Source organism: Tupaia chinensis, unplaced genomic scaffold (genome assembly GCF_000334495.1).
Source record: "Tupaia chinensis unplaced genomic scaffold, TupChi_1.0 Scaffold000115_1, whole genome shotgun sequence".
In the NCBI taxonomy this organism is placed as follows: domain Eukaryota; kingdom Metazoa; phylum Chordata; class Mammalia; order Scandentia; family Tupaiidae; genus Tupaia; species Tupaia belangeri.
The window spans coordinates 6,108,489-6,129,575 of NW_006159579.1; the positions used below are offsets into that span (position 1 = coordinate 6,108,489).

The 21,087-nt window shown below is 39.1% G+C and overlaps 1 protein-coding gene across 2 annotated transcripts in view; it reads left to right on the top strand.

The window, feature by feature from the left end:
* The window catches only part of RALGAPB (Ral GTPase activating protein non-catalytic subunit beta), a 111,022-nt gene extending 89,941 nt beyond the window's left edge, over nt 1-21,081 (top strand). For both annotated transcript variants that reach the window (XM_006144130.2, XM_014586154.1), the window contains exons 23-30: nt 3,007-3,165; nt 7,911-8,076; nt 10,557-10,679; nt 13,522-13,658; nt 17,932-18,040; nt 18,791-18,869; nt 20,034-20,182; nt 20,685-21,081. In XM_006144130.2, coding sequence (XP_006144192.1) covers nt 3,007-3,165; nt 7,911-8,076; nt 10,557-10,679; nt 13,522-13,658; nt 17,932-18,040; nt 18,791-18,869; nt 20,034-20,182; nt 20,685-20,878 — 1,116 coding nt within the window. In that variant the 3' untranslated portion in view covers nt 20,879-21,081. The remainder of the gene's footprint in view (nt 1-3,006; nt 3,166-7,910; nt 8,077-10,556; nt 10,680-13,521; nt 13,659-17,931; nt 18,041-18,790; nt 18,870-20,033; nt 20,183-20,684) is intronic.
* Nucleotides 21,082-21,087: the final 6 nt, after the last annotated feature.

Genomic DNA, 21,087 nt, shown 5'->3' on the forward strand with positions numbered 1-21,087 from the left:
ATTTGATAGAAAGTGGTCAGATATGGAGGATCTGTTGCTGAGTGAAGTAAGCCAGGCTATGAAAGAAAGATATTGTATGTATCAACTCAATATATACCGACTACCTGTGCTCTATGATGGAGAGCAAGAAATTGGAGGACATAAAAGCAGTGAAGGTACTTAATGAGAATAGGACAGTGTGGAATGGGGTAAGTGAAGAGAAGAGGATAGAGAAAGATAGCAAGTGAACAATAGAGAGGCAGGACATTAGTGAGAAACAGATATGGCTTATTAACTGTTGATGATGACATGTATAGTATTCTCAACTGGATTGGTCTGAGAAGTATTTCATGATGGGCAAAGTATTTTTACAAGCAAAATGAGAAATAGTGATTGACTGTTTTAAAAAATAATTAGAATAATAATAATGATTGGGGAAAACATAAGAAAAGATATTGAATGTTGAAGCGGGGAGATTAATGTCTCTGTACTGACTGACATGCATGGCATTCCCTTTTGAAAAAGCAATGTAATACACTGTAAAGTTATATGTAATCCAATGTAATATAAAGAAGATTATGATGATAATAAAAAAAAAAAAGAATTCACCCAATCTTGAATTTTCCTGGGTAATATAAGACCCATATCATACATATAACAGAAATGTAGAGATAATTAGAAAAAGAATATAAAAATATCCCCTAGTAAATGTTATTCCTGAAAGTGTGGACTACAATTGACTCTGTTTTTTTATGCCACTTTTTAAAAAGATTAAAGTTGGAATTATACAATGTATAATTCTCACACTGGCTTTTTACATTTAGCAGTAATGCCTTTTAGGTGCTTCCATGTCTTTTTGTGACTTGATAACTTTTTTTTTTAATTTGTTACAGAGCACATGTGCTCACCAGGGAGCTAGAGGATGAGAAAGCACTCCCCCATGGGAGTGGGGGAATTATCACACGCAGTCCCTTCTCTTTATTCTCCGGATTTGGAGCATGCAGGCGTATGAACCTGGCATGTTTTTCAAGCCACTGGTTCTGGGTCTTGAACCTCCCTGTCAGCCATGTGTGATTCAGCTGCCTTACCCACTACATTACTGGCTGGCTTGATAGCTCATTTATTTTTATTGCTAATAAAAAAGGTTTAATATACCTTATCTGAAATGTTTTGAACCAGATGTGTTTTAGATTTTGAAAAATTTTTGTATACACTAGATACTTTGGTGATGGGACTCAAATCAAAATAACAAAATTCATCTTACATTTTATATGCACACAGTCTAAAGGTAATTTTATGTGATATTTTTGTGTTGGAGCATTTTGACTATGCCCTGTCAAATGAGGTCAGATCAGAAATTTTTCACTTTGAAAAAAATTTTTAAAAAAAGAAAAGAAATTTTTCACTTTGGTGTCATATTAGTACTCAAAAAATTTGGGGTTTTGGGGCATTTTGGATTTTGGATTTTTGGATTAAGGATGCTCAAAGTATACTTCAGTCTATGGATATTCCACAGTTTGATTTTCTGCTCACCTATTTTTTTTTTTTCTTTTGAGAGGTTTTCGCTATAGGGTGCATGCACTCGCCAGACAGACAGAGAGGGACATAGAGACAGAAAGCGAGAAATCACCCCCCCAGGGGGATGGTCACGCCGCAGTCCCTTCTCCTCCATTCTCCTCTCGAGATCTTGGGCATGCACGCACATGCGCCCGGTGTGAGTTCTAAGCCACCGGGTCCGGGATGCGAACCGCGGTCGACTATGTGGGAGTCCAGCGACATAGCCATTACACTAACTGCTGGTTCCCCCCCTCACCTATTGAAAGACATCTTGGTTGCTTCCAAGTTTGGGCAATTGCAAATAAAGCTGCTATAAACATTTATATGAAGTTTTTTTTAAAAAAAATAATTATTTATTTTATTTTTTTATTCATTCATTCATTCATTTATTTCTTAATTTGACCAAAGAGAGACAGAGAGTGAGAGTGAGAGAGAAAGGAAGTGAGAAAGCAAGCCACCAGATTCAGGACTCGAACCCTGGTTGGCCATGTGGGAGTGTCCAGCGCCTTAACCACCACACCACCTGCTGGTCCCTATATGAAGGTTTTTGTGTGGATATAAATTTTAACTCATTTGGGTAAATAGCCAGGTGTGCATTTGTTGTATTGTTTGGTAAAACTGTATTTGGCTTTCTCAGAATCTGCCAAACTATCTTCCAAATTAGCTGTATCATTTTGCATTTCCACCAGTGATGAGTGAGAAAAGGTATTTTTTAGAAAGTTATACAAAGCATGATACTGTAGACAAAATAGGACCCAAAATTATATACATAGTATAACTCAATTGTCTTTAATCAAAGCAAAAGAAGACTTGGAGGAGGTATGAAAAAATGTTAAGGGGCTGGCAGATAGCATGGTGGTTAAGGGAGCTGGACTCCCACATGCTGATCGTGATTCGAGTCCCAGATCTGGCAACTTGCTTTCTCACTTTCTCTCTCTCGCTCTATTGCTCTCTCACTCTGTCCCACTCTGGCCAAATTAAACTAAATAAAGTTAAATAAAATAATTCTTTTTTTTTTTTTTTTTTTTGCTATAGGGCACATGCGCGCTCCAGACAGACAGAGAGAGAGAGAGACAGAAAGTGAGAAATCACCCCCCAGGGGGGATGGCCACCCCGCAATCCCTTCTCCTCCATTCTCCTCTCGGGATCTTGGCATGCACGCACTCGCGCCCGGTGTGAGTTTAAGCCACCAGGTCCAAGACGCGACCCGGGGTCGACTATGTGGGAGTCCAGCGACATAGCCATTATGCTAACTGCTGGTCCCAAGTTAAATAATTCTTAAAAAAATTTAAATAATTTCATTTAGGATTATGGTTGTTTATTTCTGTCACCTTATTAATTTTTTACCTAATTTTTATTAAACTGTGAGCAGGTATCATGTATATAATTAGAATAATGAGAAGAGATAATAATTACTTCTTTCTTTCTTCGAAGGGCCCAAATAATAATTGTTCTTTCTTCTCTTCATAGGAACCTGCAAATAGTCGTCTACCTCCTCATCTTATTGCACTTGATTCCACGATACCTGGATTTTTTGATGATATTGGGTATCTGGATCTCTTGCCATGTCGTCCTTTTGACACAGTTTTTATTTTCTATATGAAGCCAGGTCAGAAAACAAACCAAGAGGTAAGAATACTGAAACTTCCTTTGGTAGTTTTTAATGCTATAAATGTATAAAATGATAAGGTTTGCTCTTATCCATGGTAAGAAATGAGTATCTTTCTTAATAAATTTTTGCTATAAGGGATGCGCACTCACCAGAGAGACAGAAAGTCAACCCCCAGGGAGGTTAACTACGCCTCAATCCCTTCTCCATTCTCTTGGAATTTTGGGGCATGCACATACATGTGCCTGGTATGAGTTTTAAGCCACTGGGTCTGGGACTTAAACTGCAGTTGACTATGTGGGAGTCCAGCAATGTAACCATTATACCATCTACTGGTCTCAGAAATGAGTATCTTATACTTGAATCTTCAAGACCTATTATAATGCTGGTTCAGAAGCTGAGTTAATTAAAACTATGATGCTTATAGTCTTGAATGCTTTGACCCTAACATGATTTAGATAATAATAACATGTCTCTCTTCCCTTTAAGGAATTTAGTTTCTTAAGACTAAAAAAGTAGAAAATTAGGCCTGATTGCTAAAGAAGGATAAAACAATAACAACCACCGTTGTTTACCTGACTCAGAGTGCTAGAGTGTAGAAATAAGTAACATAGTAATAAGTAACAGGCTTTCCTCTTGAGAAACTCACCTTCCAAGTCATTTCCCAAGTAAATCATCTCGGTTGACGCATGCATGGTATGCAGTGAAGGAAAAATAACACCAGAAATAAAAGAAAGAAGGAAAATAGAAGACTAAGGCTTTTCAACTTAGGCCGGGCAGAATGGCTCCTGCAAAGAAGGGTGGGGAGAAGAAGGGCCGTTCTGCCATCAACGAGGTGGTGCCATCAACATTCACAAGCGCATCCATGGTGTGGGCTTCAAGAAACGTGCCTCTCGGGCACTCAAAGAAATCAGGAAATTTGTCATGAAGGAGATGGGGACTCCAGAAGTGCACGTTGATACGGGGCTCAACAAAGCTGTCTGGGCCAAAGGAATAAGGAATGTCCTATATCATATCCATGTGCAGTTGTTCAGAAAACGTAATGAAGATGAAGATACACCCAACAAGCTCTACACTTTGGTGACCTATGTACCTGTTACCCCTTTCAAAAATCTATAAACAGTTGATGGGGATGAGAACTAACTGCTGGTTTTCAAATAAAGTTATAAAACCAAAAAAAAAGGAAAAAAATAGAAGACTAAGGAAAGCACACGATTGGATATGTATAGCAAAGAGAATAGGAGAAAGATAAACACAGAACAGATAAGAATGGAAAACTGAGAACAAATCACACAAGCTTTGAAGATTTTGTTGTAAATTAGTAGTTGAAACATGGAATAGATGAGCATTTAATGCCCGTGAGTAGTGTAGAGTCAAAGGATAATACATAAAATGTACTATTCAGGGGCCAGCTCTGTGGTGTAGTGGGTAATGCACTGCTCAAGAAAAGCTGTATCCCACACGGTGACCATAGTTTAGATCTCTGGCCTGGTTCACCTGAAACATGCCAGACATGCACAAAGGCCCAGGATCCAACTGGCTGGAGACTAGTGGAAGAGGTCTGGGTATGACCAGACTCTCTGGAGGGTGGTTCTCTCTCAATCCACATCCCCACCATCTCTCACTCTCACATATGTACACACACACTTATCATAAATAACAATTTTTAAAAAGTGTTCAGCTGCATAGGGCACTATGACTATAAAATCCTTGAATTTTACCGTAATCAATATAAAACCATTAGCTAATTAATTAGCACATCTTAAGAAATTTATAAAAATCACAAAATGTGGAATCAGCAGATGGTATAATGTTTGTGTTGCTGTACTCCCACATGGCCAACCATAGTTCGAGTCCTGGACTCGGTGGCTTGAAACTCACTCCAGGTTTGTATATGTGTGTGTCCCAAATCCCAAGAGGAGAATAGAGGAGAAAGGATTGTGGCATGGCCATCCCCCCTAGGGGGTGATTTCTCGCTTTCTGTCTTTCTATCTCTGTCTCTCTGGTGAGTGCCATGTACCCTATGGCAAAAATGTTTCTTAAAAAAAAATCACAATATGTTTACACTAGAAGTGCTTTTTTTATAATTGATAAAAATAGAAGTTTATTTAGCTGACAATTATGAGGAACAGGTTCGGAGGGGGACACAACTATTGAGAGCATTTTTGCTGGTAGGACACTCTGCAGTGTCCCAAAATGGCACAGGGCCTTACATGGTGAGACAGGGCAAGTGCAAAGCACTTTCTCAAAATATTGGTGAGCTTCTGGACAAGGTTGATTTATGAGAAAGTTTTTCTCATTTCATGTTAGTGATTGACTGGATATTAAGTGTGTTGTCTGTTAGGTGTCAGGTTTACAGTGACAAACCGCTGGCTGCCTAGAAGGGAAGACAGATGTTTAAATAAGCAACCATAGTGAAGTATGCTGGTAGAGGTTTACAGCATGTTTAGGATCCATAACAGGGAAACCTCACTTGGTTTCAAGACAGTGTCCTGAAGAAAAGACATTTAAGGTGACATTGAGACATGTATTGACTATAGGTAAGAAGGCAGAAACAGGTGATTACTGATGAAGTAGAAACGGGTATAAATTCCCCAGAGGTAAGAGAGAGTATTGCATCTCCACATAATTCATTTTGGGGTCCAATGTGCTTGGAGCTTGGGAGAAGGTAAGCTGTTGATAGTTAGGGATGGGACTGGTAGGCTCTAGTTTTTTTTAAAAAACCTCAGTAAAATTGCAGTGATTACAGGGGTTGGAAATCTGTTCTAAAGGAAAGTCTGGTACATCCTCCATATGAGAATATTGGGGCCGTTTTTATCCTGCCTATGAAAGATGACATAAACCCTTAAAGTAACTCTTAAACTAGGGTTTAAGAGTTGAGGTTAGCAGGGACTGTTGGTGACCGGGAAACAATGAAGATTTGCCGAGGCCTCTTTTGGAATATATGAGACCTGCCTTTCCTTACTAGGATAGATTCAGATTAATTTCTGACTGCCAGCAAGTGGTCTGTGAGTTGAATTTGACTCATTTACTGCTTCTTCACTGAACTTTCAGAAATCATTTATTTACAAGTTTTACTTTTAAGTCACAATTTTCATTGCAATAAAATTGGAACTGGCTGCCAAATCAGTTTGTTGGCACTTTATAAGGTCACGAAGGTATATAGGTGAACTAAATAAAGAGTGATTCTATATTTAAGATGGAGTGACCTGGCAGCAACGTCCACTGGATTAAGAAGTAATGGGTGTGGCTTGCACAGGCCTCCATCTGATTTTGGCATAGACTGGAAGTGCATGAATGAAATCAGTGGCCTGTAGACTAGCTGCATCATAGCCATCTGGGAGCTTTTAAAAATAGTGATTCCTTTGCTGATTTGGATGTAGAAAGGCTGGAGTATACTAAGGAATTTTGTTTTGTTTCGTTTGGGTTAGTTTTTTTTTTTTTTTTCACTTTTTATTTATTTAAATTTGACCAGAGAGGTACAGACCGAGAGAGAGAGAAAGTGAGAAAGCAAGCCACCAGGTCCAGGACTTGAACCACGGTTAGGTCCAGTGCCCTTAACCACCACGTCACCTGCCAGCCCTGCTAAGAAGTTCTTATTTTTTGGAAATTTTCCAGATAATTTTTTTTTTTTGAGAGGTTTTTGCTATAGGGTGCGTGCGCTTGCCAGACAGAGAGACAGAAAGCGAGAAATCACCACCCACACACAGGGGATGGCCACGCCGCAATCCCTTCTCCATTCTTCTCTCAGGATCTTGGGCACGCACGCACACGCACCTGGCGTGAGTTTTAAGCCACTGGGTCCAAGACGCGAACCGTGGTCGACTACATGGGAGTCCAGTGACATAGCCATTATGCTAACTGCTGGTCCCCCGGATAATTTTGATATATTCACCCCCATCGTTTTTAGTTTGGAGAGGAATTTATATTTTTTTCTGAGTTTTTCAACAGCACCACTATTGCTGTTTTAGGCCAGGTAATTCTTTATTGTGGAGACTGTCCTGTGTATTTTAGAACACTTAACAGCATCTTTGGCCTCCAACACTAAATACCAGAGTGTTTCACCGATTGTGACAACCAAAAATGTCTCTGGACACTGTTAAATATCCCCTACAGGGCAGAGTTGCCCTCAGATCAAAGGACTCATCGTTCCAAAGCTGTATAAAGCATAATGTTTGGTACTTAGTAAAGAGGAGAGAATCTTCTGGTCAGTTCATTTTTTCTGAAATGGCTACATTCTCTTCTTTGGATTAAGAAAAGGATGTTTTCATACACATTTACTAATTATACTTAATCTTTACTGAATTTTAATAGGTTTGTACTTTCATAATGTTTACCAAGATTTGTATTTTTAAAATTGCGTACCTACATGTTTCTCATTAATGAGTCAGTAAACTCTTTGAAGTCAGGGATATAATGTCTTTTATTTATTTTTTAGTAAAACTATCTGGTTCTGTTGTTTTACCAGGGATGTAGTTAGGGCTGTATTTGTATAATCTTGTTTAATTTTCACATCCATCATTACTAGCTCCACTTTATAGATGAAGAAATGGAGACAGACAGCTTAAGAAACTTGCCAAAGGTCCAGCCAATCCAGATATGTCTACTCCAGAGCACTCATTGTTCACTATAGGGATATATTTCCACGTTCATTTTGAGCTTTGACAAAGTCAAAGCTTCAAAACTAAACAATTTTTTATGAAGATGAGTTTGATACGTTCTTTTGTACCCTTCATAATAGCTGATGATTTATAATGTATTTCAGATTTTAAAGAATGTGGAGTCTTCCAGAAATGTCCAGCCACATTTCCTAGAATTTTTGCTCTCTCTTGGCTGGTCAGTGGATGTGGGCAAACACCCTGGTTGGACTGGGCATGTTTCCACCAGTTGGTCTATTAACAGTTGTGATGAAGGCGAAGGATCTGAACAAGGTAAAACTTACAGTAGTCATTTGTTTATTTATTGTTTTGTCATTCTTTTTTTTTTTAAAGCATTTTTGCCATAAGGCATATGTGCTCACCGGAGAGTGTGTAAGAGAGAGAGAGAGAGAAAAGTGAGAAATCACTCCAGAAGGGATGGCCATGACACAGTCTCTTTTCTTCTATTCTTCTCATGGGATTTTTGGGTTTGCACACACATGCACCCAGTGTGATTTTCAAGCCACTAAGTCTGGGATTCGAACAATAGTAGGCCATGTGCTAACCCAGTAACTTAACCCTTCTTTTATCACTCTTAATCTTTTCCCCTTTACTATGAATTTATAGTCTTATTAAACAAAACAAAAGCAAATAGAGGTATGTAAAGGAAAAGTTTCCTTCCCCTAATCCTAAGTCCTCACAGGGATCACTTAATAGTTTGAATATTCTTCTGGATGTTTTTGGTATATATGAATGGTAAATATACATTTAATACATTTAATAATAAAGTTACCTTATAAGTATACATTTAATACATTTATTGATAAGGCTAACTGATAAAAGATGAATGACTTACTTATCACAATGCCAGTAAGTTCTTTTTTGATAGTATGAGTAAACATAATTCAGTTTTCTGCAAAAATATCATATTAAGTATCATCTATAAAAAAGCATCCCAGTTTCTTAATGAGCATGTTTTATTTATAAATACAGTTTTCTTTTTATAGGTGTGTTTATAGACTTTGTAGCTATCAAAATAGTCACATTTAGGGGCCAGTTCCATGGCCTAGTGATTAAGACATCTGGATCCCACATGGCCATTCATGTAATTTGAGTCTGGGACCCGGAGGCTTGAGAAACACACTAGGCACGTGTGTGTGAGTGCCCCAAATCCTGAAAGGAGCAGAAATGGAACCGTAGCTTTACCATTCCCCATAGCAGGTGCTTTCTCCTCTTCCTCTTTCTGTGTCTTTCTAGCCAGTACACAAGCCCTCTAATCAAAAATTTAAAAAAAAGGAGAAAAAGAGTCACAGTTACATGTTACATTCTTGATTTAGTGTACTGAAATCTGTAGTGAACAGCTGACAATCTCTGAGAGAGTCTCACCAATATCTACAAATCCTCTTGAGGTACTATATCAGCATAAAAAGCAGCAGCACAAATATAAATATAAACTTAAGTCCTTTGCCCCACCTGACTTAATGCTTTTTGTTCCTTGGCTTGTGAGGTCACTAGAAAATAATTATTATCTTTCCAGAGTGGGTAATGCCTATGTGCAGTCCTTTGAATGCTTTGAATTTTCTGAGGGTTTTGTTGTTGTTGTTGTTATTGTCAGAAGGCATGTGGGCTCACCAGAGAAAGATGGGGTGGGGGAGAGGAGGGAAAAAGCACTCTAGTGGAGTGTGGTCATGCCACAATCCTTTCTCTTCCATTTCCCCCTCCTGTTGGGGTTTCTGGCACACGTATGCTCATGATGCAGCATAGGGGTGGGTGGAGAGGGTGTTGGGGCAGTAACCATGCCGGGTACTATGGTAGGTATCCAGTGCCTGCTTAAAGTCTGAACCAGGAGTTGGCAAACTCCAACCCATCCCTGTTGTAGTTTATAGATCCTAGCCATGCCCTTTTATGTACTGTCTGTGACTACTTCACATTGTAAGGACAGAAAAGAGTAGTGTGACAGAGGTCATGTAGCCTACAAAGACTAAATTATTTACTGTCTGGTCCTTTACAGAAAATGCTTGCTAACCTCTGGTCTAAGCTTCTGTTTGCCCCATCTTCACCAGCATTAGGTTATCTTCCAGTCTGTTAGGTGAGAAATTTTTTATATTTAGTTATGGATGAGAGTAAGCATATTTTTGTAGTTTTAATTTTTTTTTTCTTGAAAACTACTTATCATTGCCCAATTTTTTGTCAGGTTGCTGGTCTTTTATGTATTACTGGTAAGACATTGTCTTCATTTCAACTTAAAAGTATACTGCTCTCAGGGTTTCTTTTATTAGTTTAGCCTTGCTGGCTTAGAGCATATACTATTACTAAAACTACTATATGTGTTTATATGCCATCACTGATCATTGGGAAAGGTGGAGTAGGGCAGAGCCGAGGAGCAGTACAAAGAGACCAATGCACATGCTCATACCCCTGCCCCTGCTCCAACTCCCTTCAGAGTAACTGGTGGTCCTCCTTACATTTCCTGTTCCAGAAGGACTCCCTTAATCTGTCTCATACAGATAGATGAAAGGTCCTCCCCATCAGAAGTGGTCTGAAATAGAGGAGTTTCAGAAACTATGAAATTAAGATTTTTTGTGATTTAAAGTTAGTATAAAGGCATTAATGAAAGTTTATAGCTTATTCTTCTTACACACTAAATGATTTATGGAGGAAACATGTCTTCTACTATTTATTTTCACTTTTTTAACCAGATAACATTTTATGAAGCAGGATGATACTGATTTTTCTCACTCTTTAAGCAATAATGTCATATTTCTTGTTCCTAGATGAAGTGATATCCTCTGAAGATGTTGGCGCTAGCATTTTCAATGGACAAAAGAAGGTGCTGTATTATGCTGATGCCCTTACAGAAATAGCTTTCGTGGTTCCTTCTCCTGTGGAGTCTTTAAGTAAGAACATATTTTGCATGATCTATTTTTACATTCACTGGTTCATGTAGTGTTGTATTGGAAGAGATTTGAAAGTCATCACAGACATTCATTAACTTATAAGACATTGAAACTATTGGATTATGCAAATGTCCAAAGTGTTATCTTCTCTTTCTTGTGGAAAGTAAAGACAAGTAGAAACTTTCTGATAATCTTTAAGTAATGAAAAGGTCCTACCTTAACCACTTTTTGTCTTTCTTTCATCTAATTATTTTAATCAGTATGTCTGGTATTTCTCTAACTGGGAATGTGACCTCATGTACTTTTCTATTCTCATGCCTTTTTTTATTTGTTTGTTTTTCTTTTTCGGAGAGGTTTTTGCTATAGAGCGCGTGCGCTCGCCAAAAAAAATAGAGACAGAGAGATAGAAAGCGAGAAATCACCCCCCGGGGGGATGGCCACGCCATAATCCCTTCTCCTCCATTTTCCTCTGAGGATCTTGGGCACGCATGCACATGTGCCAGGAGTAAGTTTTAAGCCACCGAGTCAGGGACTCGAACCGCAGTCAGCTACATGGGAGTCCAGCGACATAGCCATTACGCTAACTGCTGGTCCCTCTATTCTCATGCCTTTGTATGGAACACTATAGAATCCTATATAGGGGGCCAGTAGCAGGTAGTGTGTTGCTTAAGGCACTGGAGTCCTACATGGCTGACTGCAGTTCGACCTAGCGGCTTGCTTTCTCACTTTCCCTCTTTCTTACTCTACCTTTCTCTGGTGAGTGCATGTGCTGTATAGCAAATTAAAAAATAATAATTTTAAAATTAAATAAATACTTATTTTTAAAAATGAATCCTGTATAACGAGAAGGATCTCATGGTGGCATATGGCCGACTAAAAATAAGTAGGAGAAATGTCAGCAGCCTACTAACCATGCTGGTCAAGACTATTTTCCCCAAAGATTGGAAGTGATTGTTACTTCTTGGTCTAAGTTTATTCATATATATAATTTTGCCAGGTGGTGCGTGCACTTACCAGAGATGAGAGAGACAGAGGTGGGACAGAGGTAGGGAGAAAACAGCCCCCTATAGGGCATGGTCATTTGCAGTCCCTTCTCATCCATGTTTTAGGGCCTGGGATTTTGAGCACACACGCACATACACCTGGCATGGTTTTTAAGCTGCTAATGCTCAGATTCAAATTGCATGATTGGCCTTCTGGGCTGTGGCTCCCTTAACCACTAGGCCATGGGAATGGCCCTTAATTCACTTTTTTTTTTTTTTTTTCTGAGAGAGAGAGAGATTTTTGCTATTGGGCGTGTGCACTCGCCAGACAGAAAATGAGAAATCACCCCCCGCCACAATCCCTTCTCCTCCAGTCTCCTCTCTAGAATTTGGGCATGCAAACACATGTCCCCAGCATGAGTTTTAAGCCACCAGGTCCAAGACTTGAACCACAGTCGACTACATGGGAGTCCAACGATGTAACCATTTTGCCATCTACTGGTCCCTGAATTCACATTCACTTTTTTTTTTTTTTTTTTTTTTTTTTTGAGAGAGAGAGAGATATGTTTGCAATACGGTGCATCCTCTCAGCAGAGAAGCAGAGAGACAAAAAAGTGAAAAGTCACTCATGGAGGGGATGACCATGCTCCAATCCCTTCTCCTTCATTCTCCTCTCAGGATTTTGGGCACACATGTGCCTGGTGTGAGTTTCAAGCCGCTGGTCCAGGACTTGAATTACAGTCAGCTACTTGGGAGTCCAGTGCATTAACCACTATGCCACCTGCTGGTCCCCTGAATTCACATTCTTATTTTGCTTTTAGCTTGCAAATTAGTGTCATTTTTTCATGTCTCACCAGATGGTAGGTTGAAAACTTCATCTTCATTGAGACCATTTGTAGCAAGGGGTACTATATACCCACTTTCCTGCTCATCTCCATGATAATGATTTTTGTTGTGCCCTACCTTGGCAGCTTAGACTCTTGATTTTCCTTGAATATGAGACAGGCCCCTCCCTGTCTCATATTCGGGCCACATATTCTGGGGCCAGTTGTGTCCCTTGGCAAGATGCACCTTCCATGGTATAGATAAATATTATAGCAACTCTTTGTCTTCTTGTCAAGGCTGTGATCTACCACCCTAATTCCGGAAGCCAGGCCCTTTTTGTCCTCTGTGGACTAAATACCTGCCTGGTTTCTCTGGCCAACCCTGTTTGTACCAGCTAAGTCCTTCGAGAGCTGGAGCCTCATCCTTGCACTATAGCTCTGTAACTGGGTCTTTGCCTCCTGTCATGAGATTCCTTATGCTACCTACCTTCCAACTCAACTTTCTTCTGTGTCTTCATATTTATATTTCCTTGTTTTTTGGTTTTTTTTTTTTTTTTTTTTAATTCTCTGTGTCCTGGTCTCCAGTCATGTTGTTCCTTAATCACAGAGAACAGATCCTCTTTAGCTTTTGGCTATCCCAGTGCCTACTTGGTTGAACATCTAAGAAAGTAGTTTAGAATAATGGATGACTTCTGTTCTACATCTGAAAGTCAAATATTTTCTCGTCTTACCTTGGTTATCCTATAGAGCAAGAGCCAGCAGACTATGGTGTACAAACCAAATTCAGCCAAGAATGATTTTTATATTTTTGAATGTTATAAGTAAAATACAAACAAGAGTATGTGACAGAGACCTATGGCCAGCACAGCCTAAAATACTTGTTCTATGATCCTTTTTAGAAAGTTTGTCAGCCTTGTTCTAGAAGCAATGCTATGTTTAAGTGACTTGGTTTAGACTAGTTAGCGTAATTTATAAACACTTTTGCACTAAAGAAATAGTAGGTATTACAACTGATATTTTTCCTATGCCCCATAGCTGATTCATTGGAAAGTAACATCTCGGACCAGGATAGTGATTCAAATATGGATCTTATGCCAGGAATTCTGAAACAGCCATCTCTGACACTTGAGCTTTTCCCCAATCATACAGACAATCTTAATTCTTCCCAGAGGGTAAGTCATTTGTTGATCTATCTCCATATATTTGTAGTGCAGTAGGAATAATTATAGAATCATGCCTTCAAACTTTTAACTTTAACCCAGAGCATTTACTTAAAACAGAGTGCTGATTCATTAGTAGCAGCTTATTTTTTAAAAAATAAAATTCTCACTATTTTCTGGTTGTTTTTTTTTTTTTTTTGGTTTGTTTGTTTTCCTGCAATGAACTGTTCATTCTAAGACTGCTTGTGTTGTTTTTCTTTATCTTTGTCATCCTAGTACTGTACACGGTTCTCTCACCCATTTCTTTTATTTTCTTTTCAGTTTTTTGCTATAGGGTATGTACACTTGCCGGAGAGAAAAAGAAATGAGAAGTCACCCCCTAAGGGGATGATCACCCTGCAGTTCGTTTTCCTCTTGGAATTTTTGGCACACACGCCTCATACCTATGGCCAGCAAAGCCTGGCATGTTTTTTAAGTTGCCGGATCCAGGACTCAAACCAGGCAGTGGGCCATGTGAGATCCAGCGCCTTAACCACCATGCTACCTGTTGGCCTGACCCTTTTCTTTTTAAGCCTAGGTTTTTATTGGTTCCTTAAAATAGCCACTACAGATACTGCAGTAGAGATTTAAGGAAACTTCAAAGAGTTTGTGAAAAATGGAATTATAATATGAGTTTAGTGTGATACCAAAAAAATTTGAAATCTATGCAGAACTTTTACATAATATGCATTTTTCACAAACTTTTTGAAAACTTCATACATTCCATATTATGCAGTGTTCAACTTAAACAAGGGTGACCATCTAAAAATGTCAACATTTTGGAAAGCAGTTCAGTGTATCAATAAATGTACTGAGGCTCGTAGTCCCTACTACAGGAGAGAGCTTTCTGCTTTTATGTTTTCTTACCTTATCAGCAGTTGTCATTTCTTTATCTTTGTGTTTCCCTTGTGTTATCCCTTAATCCTTATTTGGAAATTGACCAAATAAGTGATAGCAAGAGTATAGGATCAGGGTCACTTCTGTGGTACTGTGGTGCTCAAGAGAAGCTGGATCCTATACGACTACAGTTCAGTTCCCCAGCCCAGTCAGCCTGAAACATGCTGGGCATACACACAAATGCCCAGTATCTGAGGAGCTAGAAGGCTGGAGGAAGGGGATCGAAGTATGATCAGACCCTGTGGAGGATGATTACTTTCTCACTCTCATGTGCTTTATTGTGAATAGTGAAGAACGAGAAAAATAGGATCAGTTCATAAGTTTAAGAAGACTGATTTAGAGCAAATAATAAAGACAAAAGAAACCAGTCTTCTATTAAATGGGATATTTGGGTCCTTCTATAGTGAAAACTATTTTTAACATAGGTATAGTATATAAAGTAGAATACAGGAAAATTTTTCACCTTTAAAACTGATTCAGGAAAAAGGTCAAGTTGTATAAGACTCTGGAGTAGATTGATGTTGAAAATGAAGAATTTTAAGAAAAGGCTTTACAGAATACAGTTTGGAAATGAGTAAGTCAGTGTTGAGAAGTAGTTTAGGACTTTAGCCAGATCTAATATTCTGCGATTGGCTGTCTTTGTACTGTATTCATTTTCTAAATGCCAATGTGGTTGTTCCTTAAAAACCAGAGAATGACATCCCTTAAAGCACCAGGTTTTATTTATCACTTATGCTTTGCAGGGTACTAACAAACTAAGAAAAGGAAAATTATACAATTATCTCAGTAGATGGAGAAAAAGTAGCTGGTAAAAATGCAGTGTGCATTCTTGAGAAGAATTCTCAGCAAACTGGATAAAAGAAACTTCCTCAGCCTTGGGACCAGCAGATGGCATAATGGTTATGTCACTGGACTCCCATGTAGTCAACTGCAGTTCGAGTCCCAGACCCAGCGGCTTAAAACTCAGAACAGGTGCATGTATGTACGTGCCAAAAATCCCAAGAGGAGAATGGAACAGGGATTGCCGCATGGCCATCCTTGCTAGAGAGTGATTTCTCAATTTCTTTTTCTATGGCTCTCTGTCTCTCTAGTGAGCGCATGTGCCCTGTAGCAAAAATCTCTCTTAAAAAAATTCCTTAGCCTGATACAAAGCATCTACTAAAAACCTATACCTTATATTATGCTCAGACATGATACATTATTCTCAAATGCTTTCTTTCTGAGATGGAGGACAGGATAAAGGTATCAGCCTTCACTACTACTCTTCAACCTGATAGTGGAGGCCCTACACAGAGGAATAAGGCAATGAAAAAAATACATAAAGATCAGAAAGAAAGAAGTAGAATTGTGTGCATTTGCAGGCAACATAATGATGTATGTAGAAAATGCTGAGACATCTATTTTAAAATCCAGTAGAACAATTTAGTGAGTTTAGCAAGATTGCAGGAAGAAAGGTGTGTGTGTTGGGCAATGTTTTAAGATGACCACCAATGACCCTTACCGTTGTATAATATCCTCTATGTGTGTATGAATAGAACCTGTGAGTCCGCCAGGATTCCTGTGATTATATTATATTACATGGCCAAGGGATGTTGTGAGTATAATTAAGTTTACTTTGAGTTAATTGAAAGAGGTTATTTAAGTAGGCCTGGCCTAATCACAAGAGCCCACTTAAATCTGTGGCTAGAGGTCAGAGATTGGGGAAGTCAGAGTCACAGCTGATGAGCCGGGTAGTAAAAAGATAGTCTCTGAATGAGGACGAGTGTCCATCCCTAGTGAGGAGGATTCTCCTGGTCACAGTCGTTTTGTGGAAAAGCAAGAGTAAACAAGAATCTGTGGGACTTGCCATAAACTCTTCATGTCTGGTAAAGACATATATTTCTATGCTAATAAGGCAGTTTTGATTTTAAAGTTCAACTTAAGTATAGGATTCTCCCCTCTGTACACTTGAGGTTTGTTTAGGGAATTAACAGAAACTCAGCTCTGCTGTATACCTTACAAGGGGTGTGGCTCAGAGGGCCAGTTTACTATCAGGGAACTATATAATCTAATTAGCCTTGCAAGGAAACTGGAAGCTGATTGGCAAGGAAGCCAGAGCACACTGTTTGTGATAGCAAAAGCCCAAGCCTTTTCTTTCTACTGACAAGAAAAGAGAATGAGGCATTGATTGCAGTAGAAACATTTTGTCTAGCAGCTAGGGATATCTTGCCATAAGGTATTTGCAAGATTAGGATCCTCCAGGTAAATCACTGATGTTGCTGTAATGGGGAAAACACTGATTCCTAGCCATAGCAGAGAAAGACCCAAACTCTCACTGAAATATTGTATGCAGGACTGACGCCCTGCATGGCCAATCACATGGTTCAGATCCTAGCCCTAGTGGCTTGAAAACATGCTGAGTGCATATGCATGCATGCTCAGGATCCTGACAGTATAAAGAAATGAAGGGATTGTGGTGTGATCATGCCTCATTAGGGGGTACTTTCTCCCTCTCCCTCTCACTCTCTGTCTCTCTCTGGCAAGTACAGCATCCTCTGGCAAATTTTTCTTTAAAAAAGATACTGCATGGGGCCAGCAGGTGTTGTGGTAGTTAAAGTGCTTGCCTCCCACGTGCCCAACCCAACTGCAGTTCAAGTCCCAGACATGGTGGCTTGAAAATCATACTGGGAGCAGGAAGAGAAGGGATTGTAGCATGGACATAACCCTTTGGGTGTGATTTCTCACTTTTCCTTTTCCTGTCTCTTTCTCTCAAGCAAGTGTACATGCCCTATGTTTTTTTTTTTTTAATCTTTTAAAAGGAAAAAAAAAGGTACTGTATATAATTTTTCCCCCAGTTTTACCAGAGAGCGCGTGCATTTACTGGAGAGAGACAGAGAAGGAACGTGAGAAAGCACCCCCACACACACCCCATGAGAAATGGTCACATCACAATCCTTTCTCTTTCACTTTTTCTTTCTTTGGGGATTTTGGGCATACATATACACACACCTGACGTATTTTTTAAGCTACTAGGTCTGGACTAGAACCATGCGATCAGCCCTGTGGGATCCAGCCTTGTTAACCACCACAACCTCAGGTGGCCCTAAATTTTATTTTTATTAATGTAAATTGTAATTGTTCACTATTTCTTACCTTTTTTCCATTGACAGTTTTAAACCTTTATTTCCTTGTTCTGGTTAAGATTGATAAACACAACCTTTTACAAATGTATATCATACTTTTCTTCTGAAAGTCATTTCCCATTTCCTGATACTTAAAATCACTGGGCATCTTAATAAATGTATGACTGGATAGTTTTATTAAGCCAGTTCTCCTTCTCCCTCCCCTCCTCCTCCTCTTCCTTATGTAGCTCAGTCCCAGCTCCAGAATGAAGAAGCTGCCTCAGGGTCGCCCTGTGCCTCCCCTTGGACCTGAGACAAGAGTTTCTGTAGTCTGGGTGGAACGCTATGATGATATAGGTACTGTATAAGCACTTTGTTGTAAAATAAGCGATAGCACAGCAGGGATTCGCTGTCTAAAGGGAGTGGGAGCACAGGATGGTGTTTTGGTCCTGAGCCAGGTCTGGAGTTTAGCAAGCCTGGGTTTGCATCCCAGTTCATCCACTCAATCTCTACACCATAGATTACTCCTCTGTTTGATGGAAGACAATCATTATTTTATATTAATAGTTGTGAAGCTTTGATGAGACGAGATACAAAAAGCTTTTAGCTACTCATATTGGCGTCATAGTTAATGGTTTGTTGCCAGCTGGTTTAGTCATCCCAGGACCTCTGGAAAGGGGAAGGGACATCTCTTCACTTACCCTCTTTCCACGCAACCTACCGTCTATCTTGGTGAAAAAGCTAATTTATCCTTGAGAGGTCTGCTGTGGAGAAGTACATCATTAGCATTAGCAGTGCGTCCTTAGCCTGTAATCCTAGCCAGCTGTGTGTGTGAAGGTGTGGTAGTCACTTTCCAGCCAAACGCTCGAAGACCACAGATCATGTTTTCTAAAAACCCTCTGCTTTAGGTGGACGTCGCTAGACTGTGTCGTGAGGGAAAAGTGTAAAATGTCATTTGTGGGGAACGGTTAGGATTATGTACTTTAGAATTGTATAATTTATGTATTTGTTGCCCACTGTGTAATAAGATTATGAAGTTCAGTGTCCTGTTATTTGTTTGGGGAAAATGAGGAAGCTATGAATTGTAATGCTGTTATTTTCTTACAGAAAACTTTCCCCTCTCAGATCTGATGACAGAGATCAGTACTGGTGTGGAAACTACTGCAAATAGTAGCACTTCCCTGAGGTATACTCTTCTTATTTGCCTGAGGGTTTTTTTAGCATGTCTTTCTTATGGTAACTGCAACTTTGTAAAGAAATAAAGCATTATAAGGAAACAAAAGGGTTGAAGATTATAAGAAATAAAAATAGAAAGAATCAAAGAATCATACATAAATGTACAAGGTTATCAAATTAGCAAGGATTTTTTAAATCCTTTTATTAAGTTATTATTGATATAACAAAGGTACAAATTTAATAAACACAATAGTAAGATGGTTAAAGCTCTCTTCCAACTAGTTATGTTGTCTAATCTTTTTAGATAAAAAGTTGTGATACAATTCAGCTGTAAAGTTTGTTTTGGTGGATTTGCAAAATTTAGAATTTGTCTTGGACAGAATTACTCTGCTTTTTATTTTAAATGTCTTGCACAATTTAGTATTGCTTGGCTAGAATCACTTTAGTTATATAGAAAGAAAACTCATTATATTGCCAAAAAAAGAAAATCCCCAAAACAACATGAATGCCTTTAGATAGGTTGGCCTATCCTTGACATATCACGTGTAATCAGTCCTCTGACGCTGCAGTTGCTGACCTTAGAATTTACTGCCTAGTCGGAGGCTGTGAGGCCCTAGCAAGATGTGGCATCTCGGCTTTGGAGGACATTTACAGCTGCCCCAGACAGCTGATGACCCTGCTGTCCTCTTTAGCCTTCCAACTTTTGAAAGAAAAATTCTATCAGAGATGCCCATCATGGGCCTAGGCTGTATCCTGCTTCTGCTCTGAGATACCAGGCTTGACTATGCCGGAATTCCCTGTGCTCTGGCCGGCCGTACTTTTGTTCCCTGTAAGAAGGGAGAACTATGTGAAAGAACCATAGCTGATTGCTAGATTTTTGGCTTCTCATAATAAGTTTCTCCAGCCTTTCCTTCCTCATTTTTCCAGTGTTTTTCTAAACATATTTCTTTCAGCCCCTTTTTGTTAGTTTAAAAAGCCTGACCCCAGTAGGAATTTAGGGCCAGGAGTGATAGGGTGCAGAGTATGGACTCCCAGGAGGATTCTGAGCAGACTGACCCCTGTATTCTTCTCAAACTACTGCCTGGTTTCAGGTCCCCATAGTGTTCTTATGCTCCCTGAGGGGAACTTCAACTCTTGTATGTGCAGAATAAAGAGAATTTTCTTTTTTTTTAAGATCTACAACGCTTGAAAAAGAAATTCCTGTCATCTTTATCCACCCTTTAAACACTGGATTATTTCGGATAAAAATTCAAGGAGCCACTGGAAAGTTTAACATGGTCATCCCTCTCATGGATGGGATGATAGTCAGCAGGCGAGCGCTTGGTAAGGTCTACATATGTGGCTGAGGGTTAAGGCTTCTCTTTTTGCTGAGGGTTAAGCTTTCTTTTTCTTTTTCATTAACATTTTTATAAACCCAAAAGAAATAAAAATAAGGAAGTGGTGATATTACTTAATAGAGTTTACATGTAGAAAATGCTATGGCTCTTAAAGGGGAGGGAGGTTTCTTTTTGTATTGAACTGTCCTTAATCTAGTAAATATATAAGTAGGACGTCACAAAATTAGCATTAGAAAATGAAGATAGCTGTTAGTGATCCAGAGCAGGAAGTGAGTTGTCAGCCAGGCTTTGATTCTGAGTTTCCTTGTGATTGTGTGTTTCTTCTAATGGTTTCACCTTAATACTGTGTCTATCTCTCAGGGGATGGAAAGCTTTGCTATTGGAATTAAACAGTTCATGTATTTATTAGTTCACATGAATATCAATAGTTCACCTATGTTTTAACATAAATGTTTTTAACATTTATTTAAAAACCCTCTGTTTTCAAGGCTTTTTGGTGAGGCAAACTGTAATTAACATTTGCAGAAGAAAGAGACTAGAGAGTGACTCCTACAGCCCACCACATGTCCGCCGGAAACAGAAAATCACCGACATTGTCAATAAGTACCGGAACAAGCAGTTGGAGCCAGAGTTTTATACATCACTTTTCCAGGAGGTCGGACTCAAGAACTGCAGTTCTTAGACCACTGTCTAGGACTATTGATCTTCGGTTTGGGGACTATAATATCAAAGCAAAAAGTTTGATAGGTGATCACTGTAAAAATAAAAACAAATCACTCCCCAAGAGCTTACTGTTCAATCACCAGAATAGAAGAAACACATTATAAACCCATTTGATAGAAGACTTTTGACTTTCTAGTGAAATGGGCTCCCAGACACAATCATATTCCT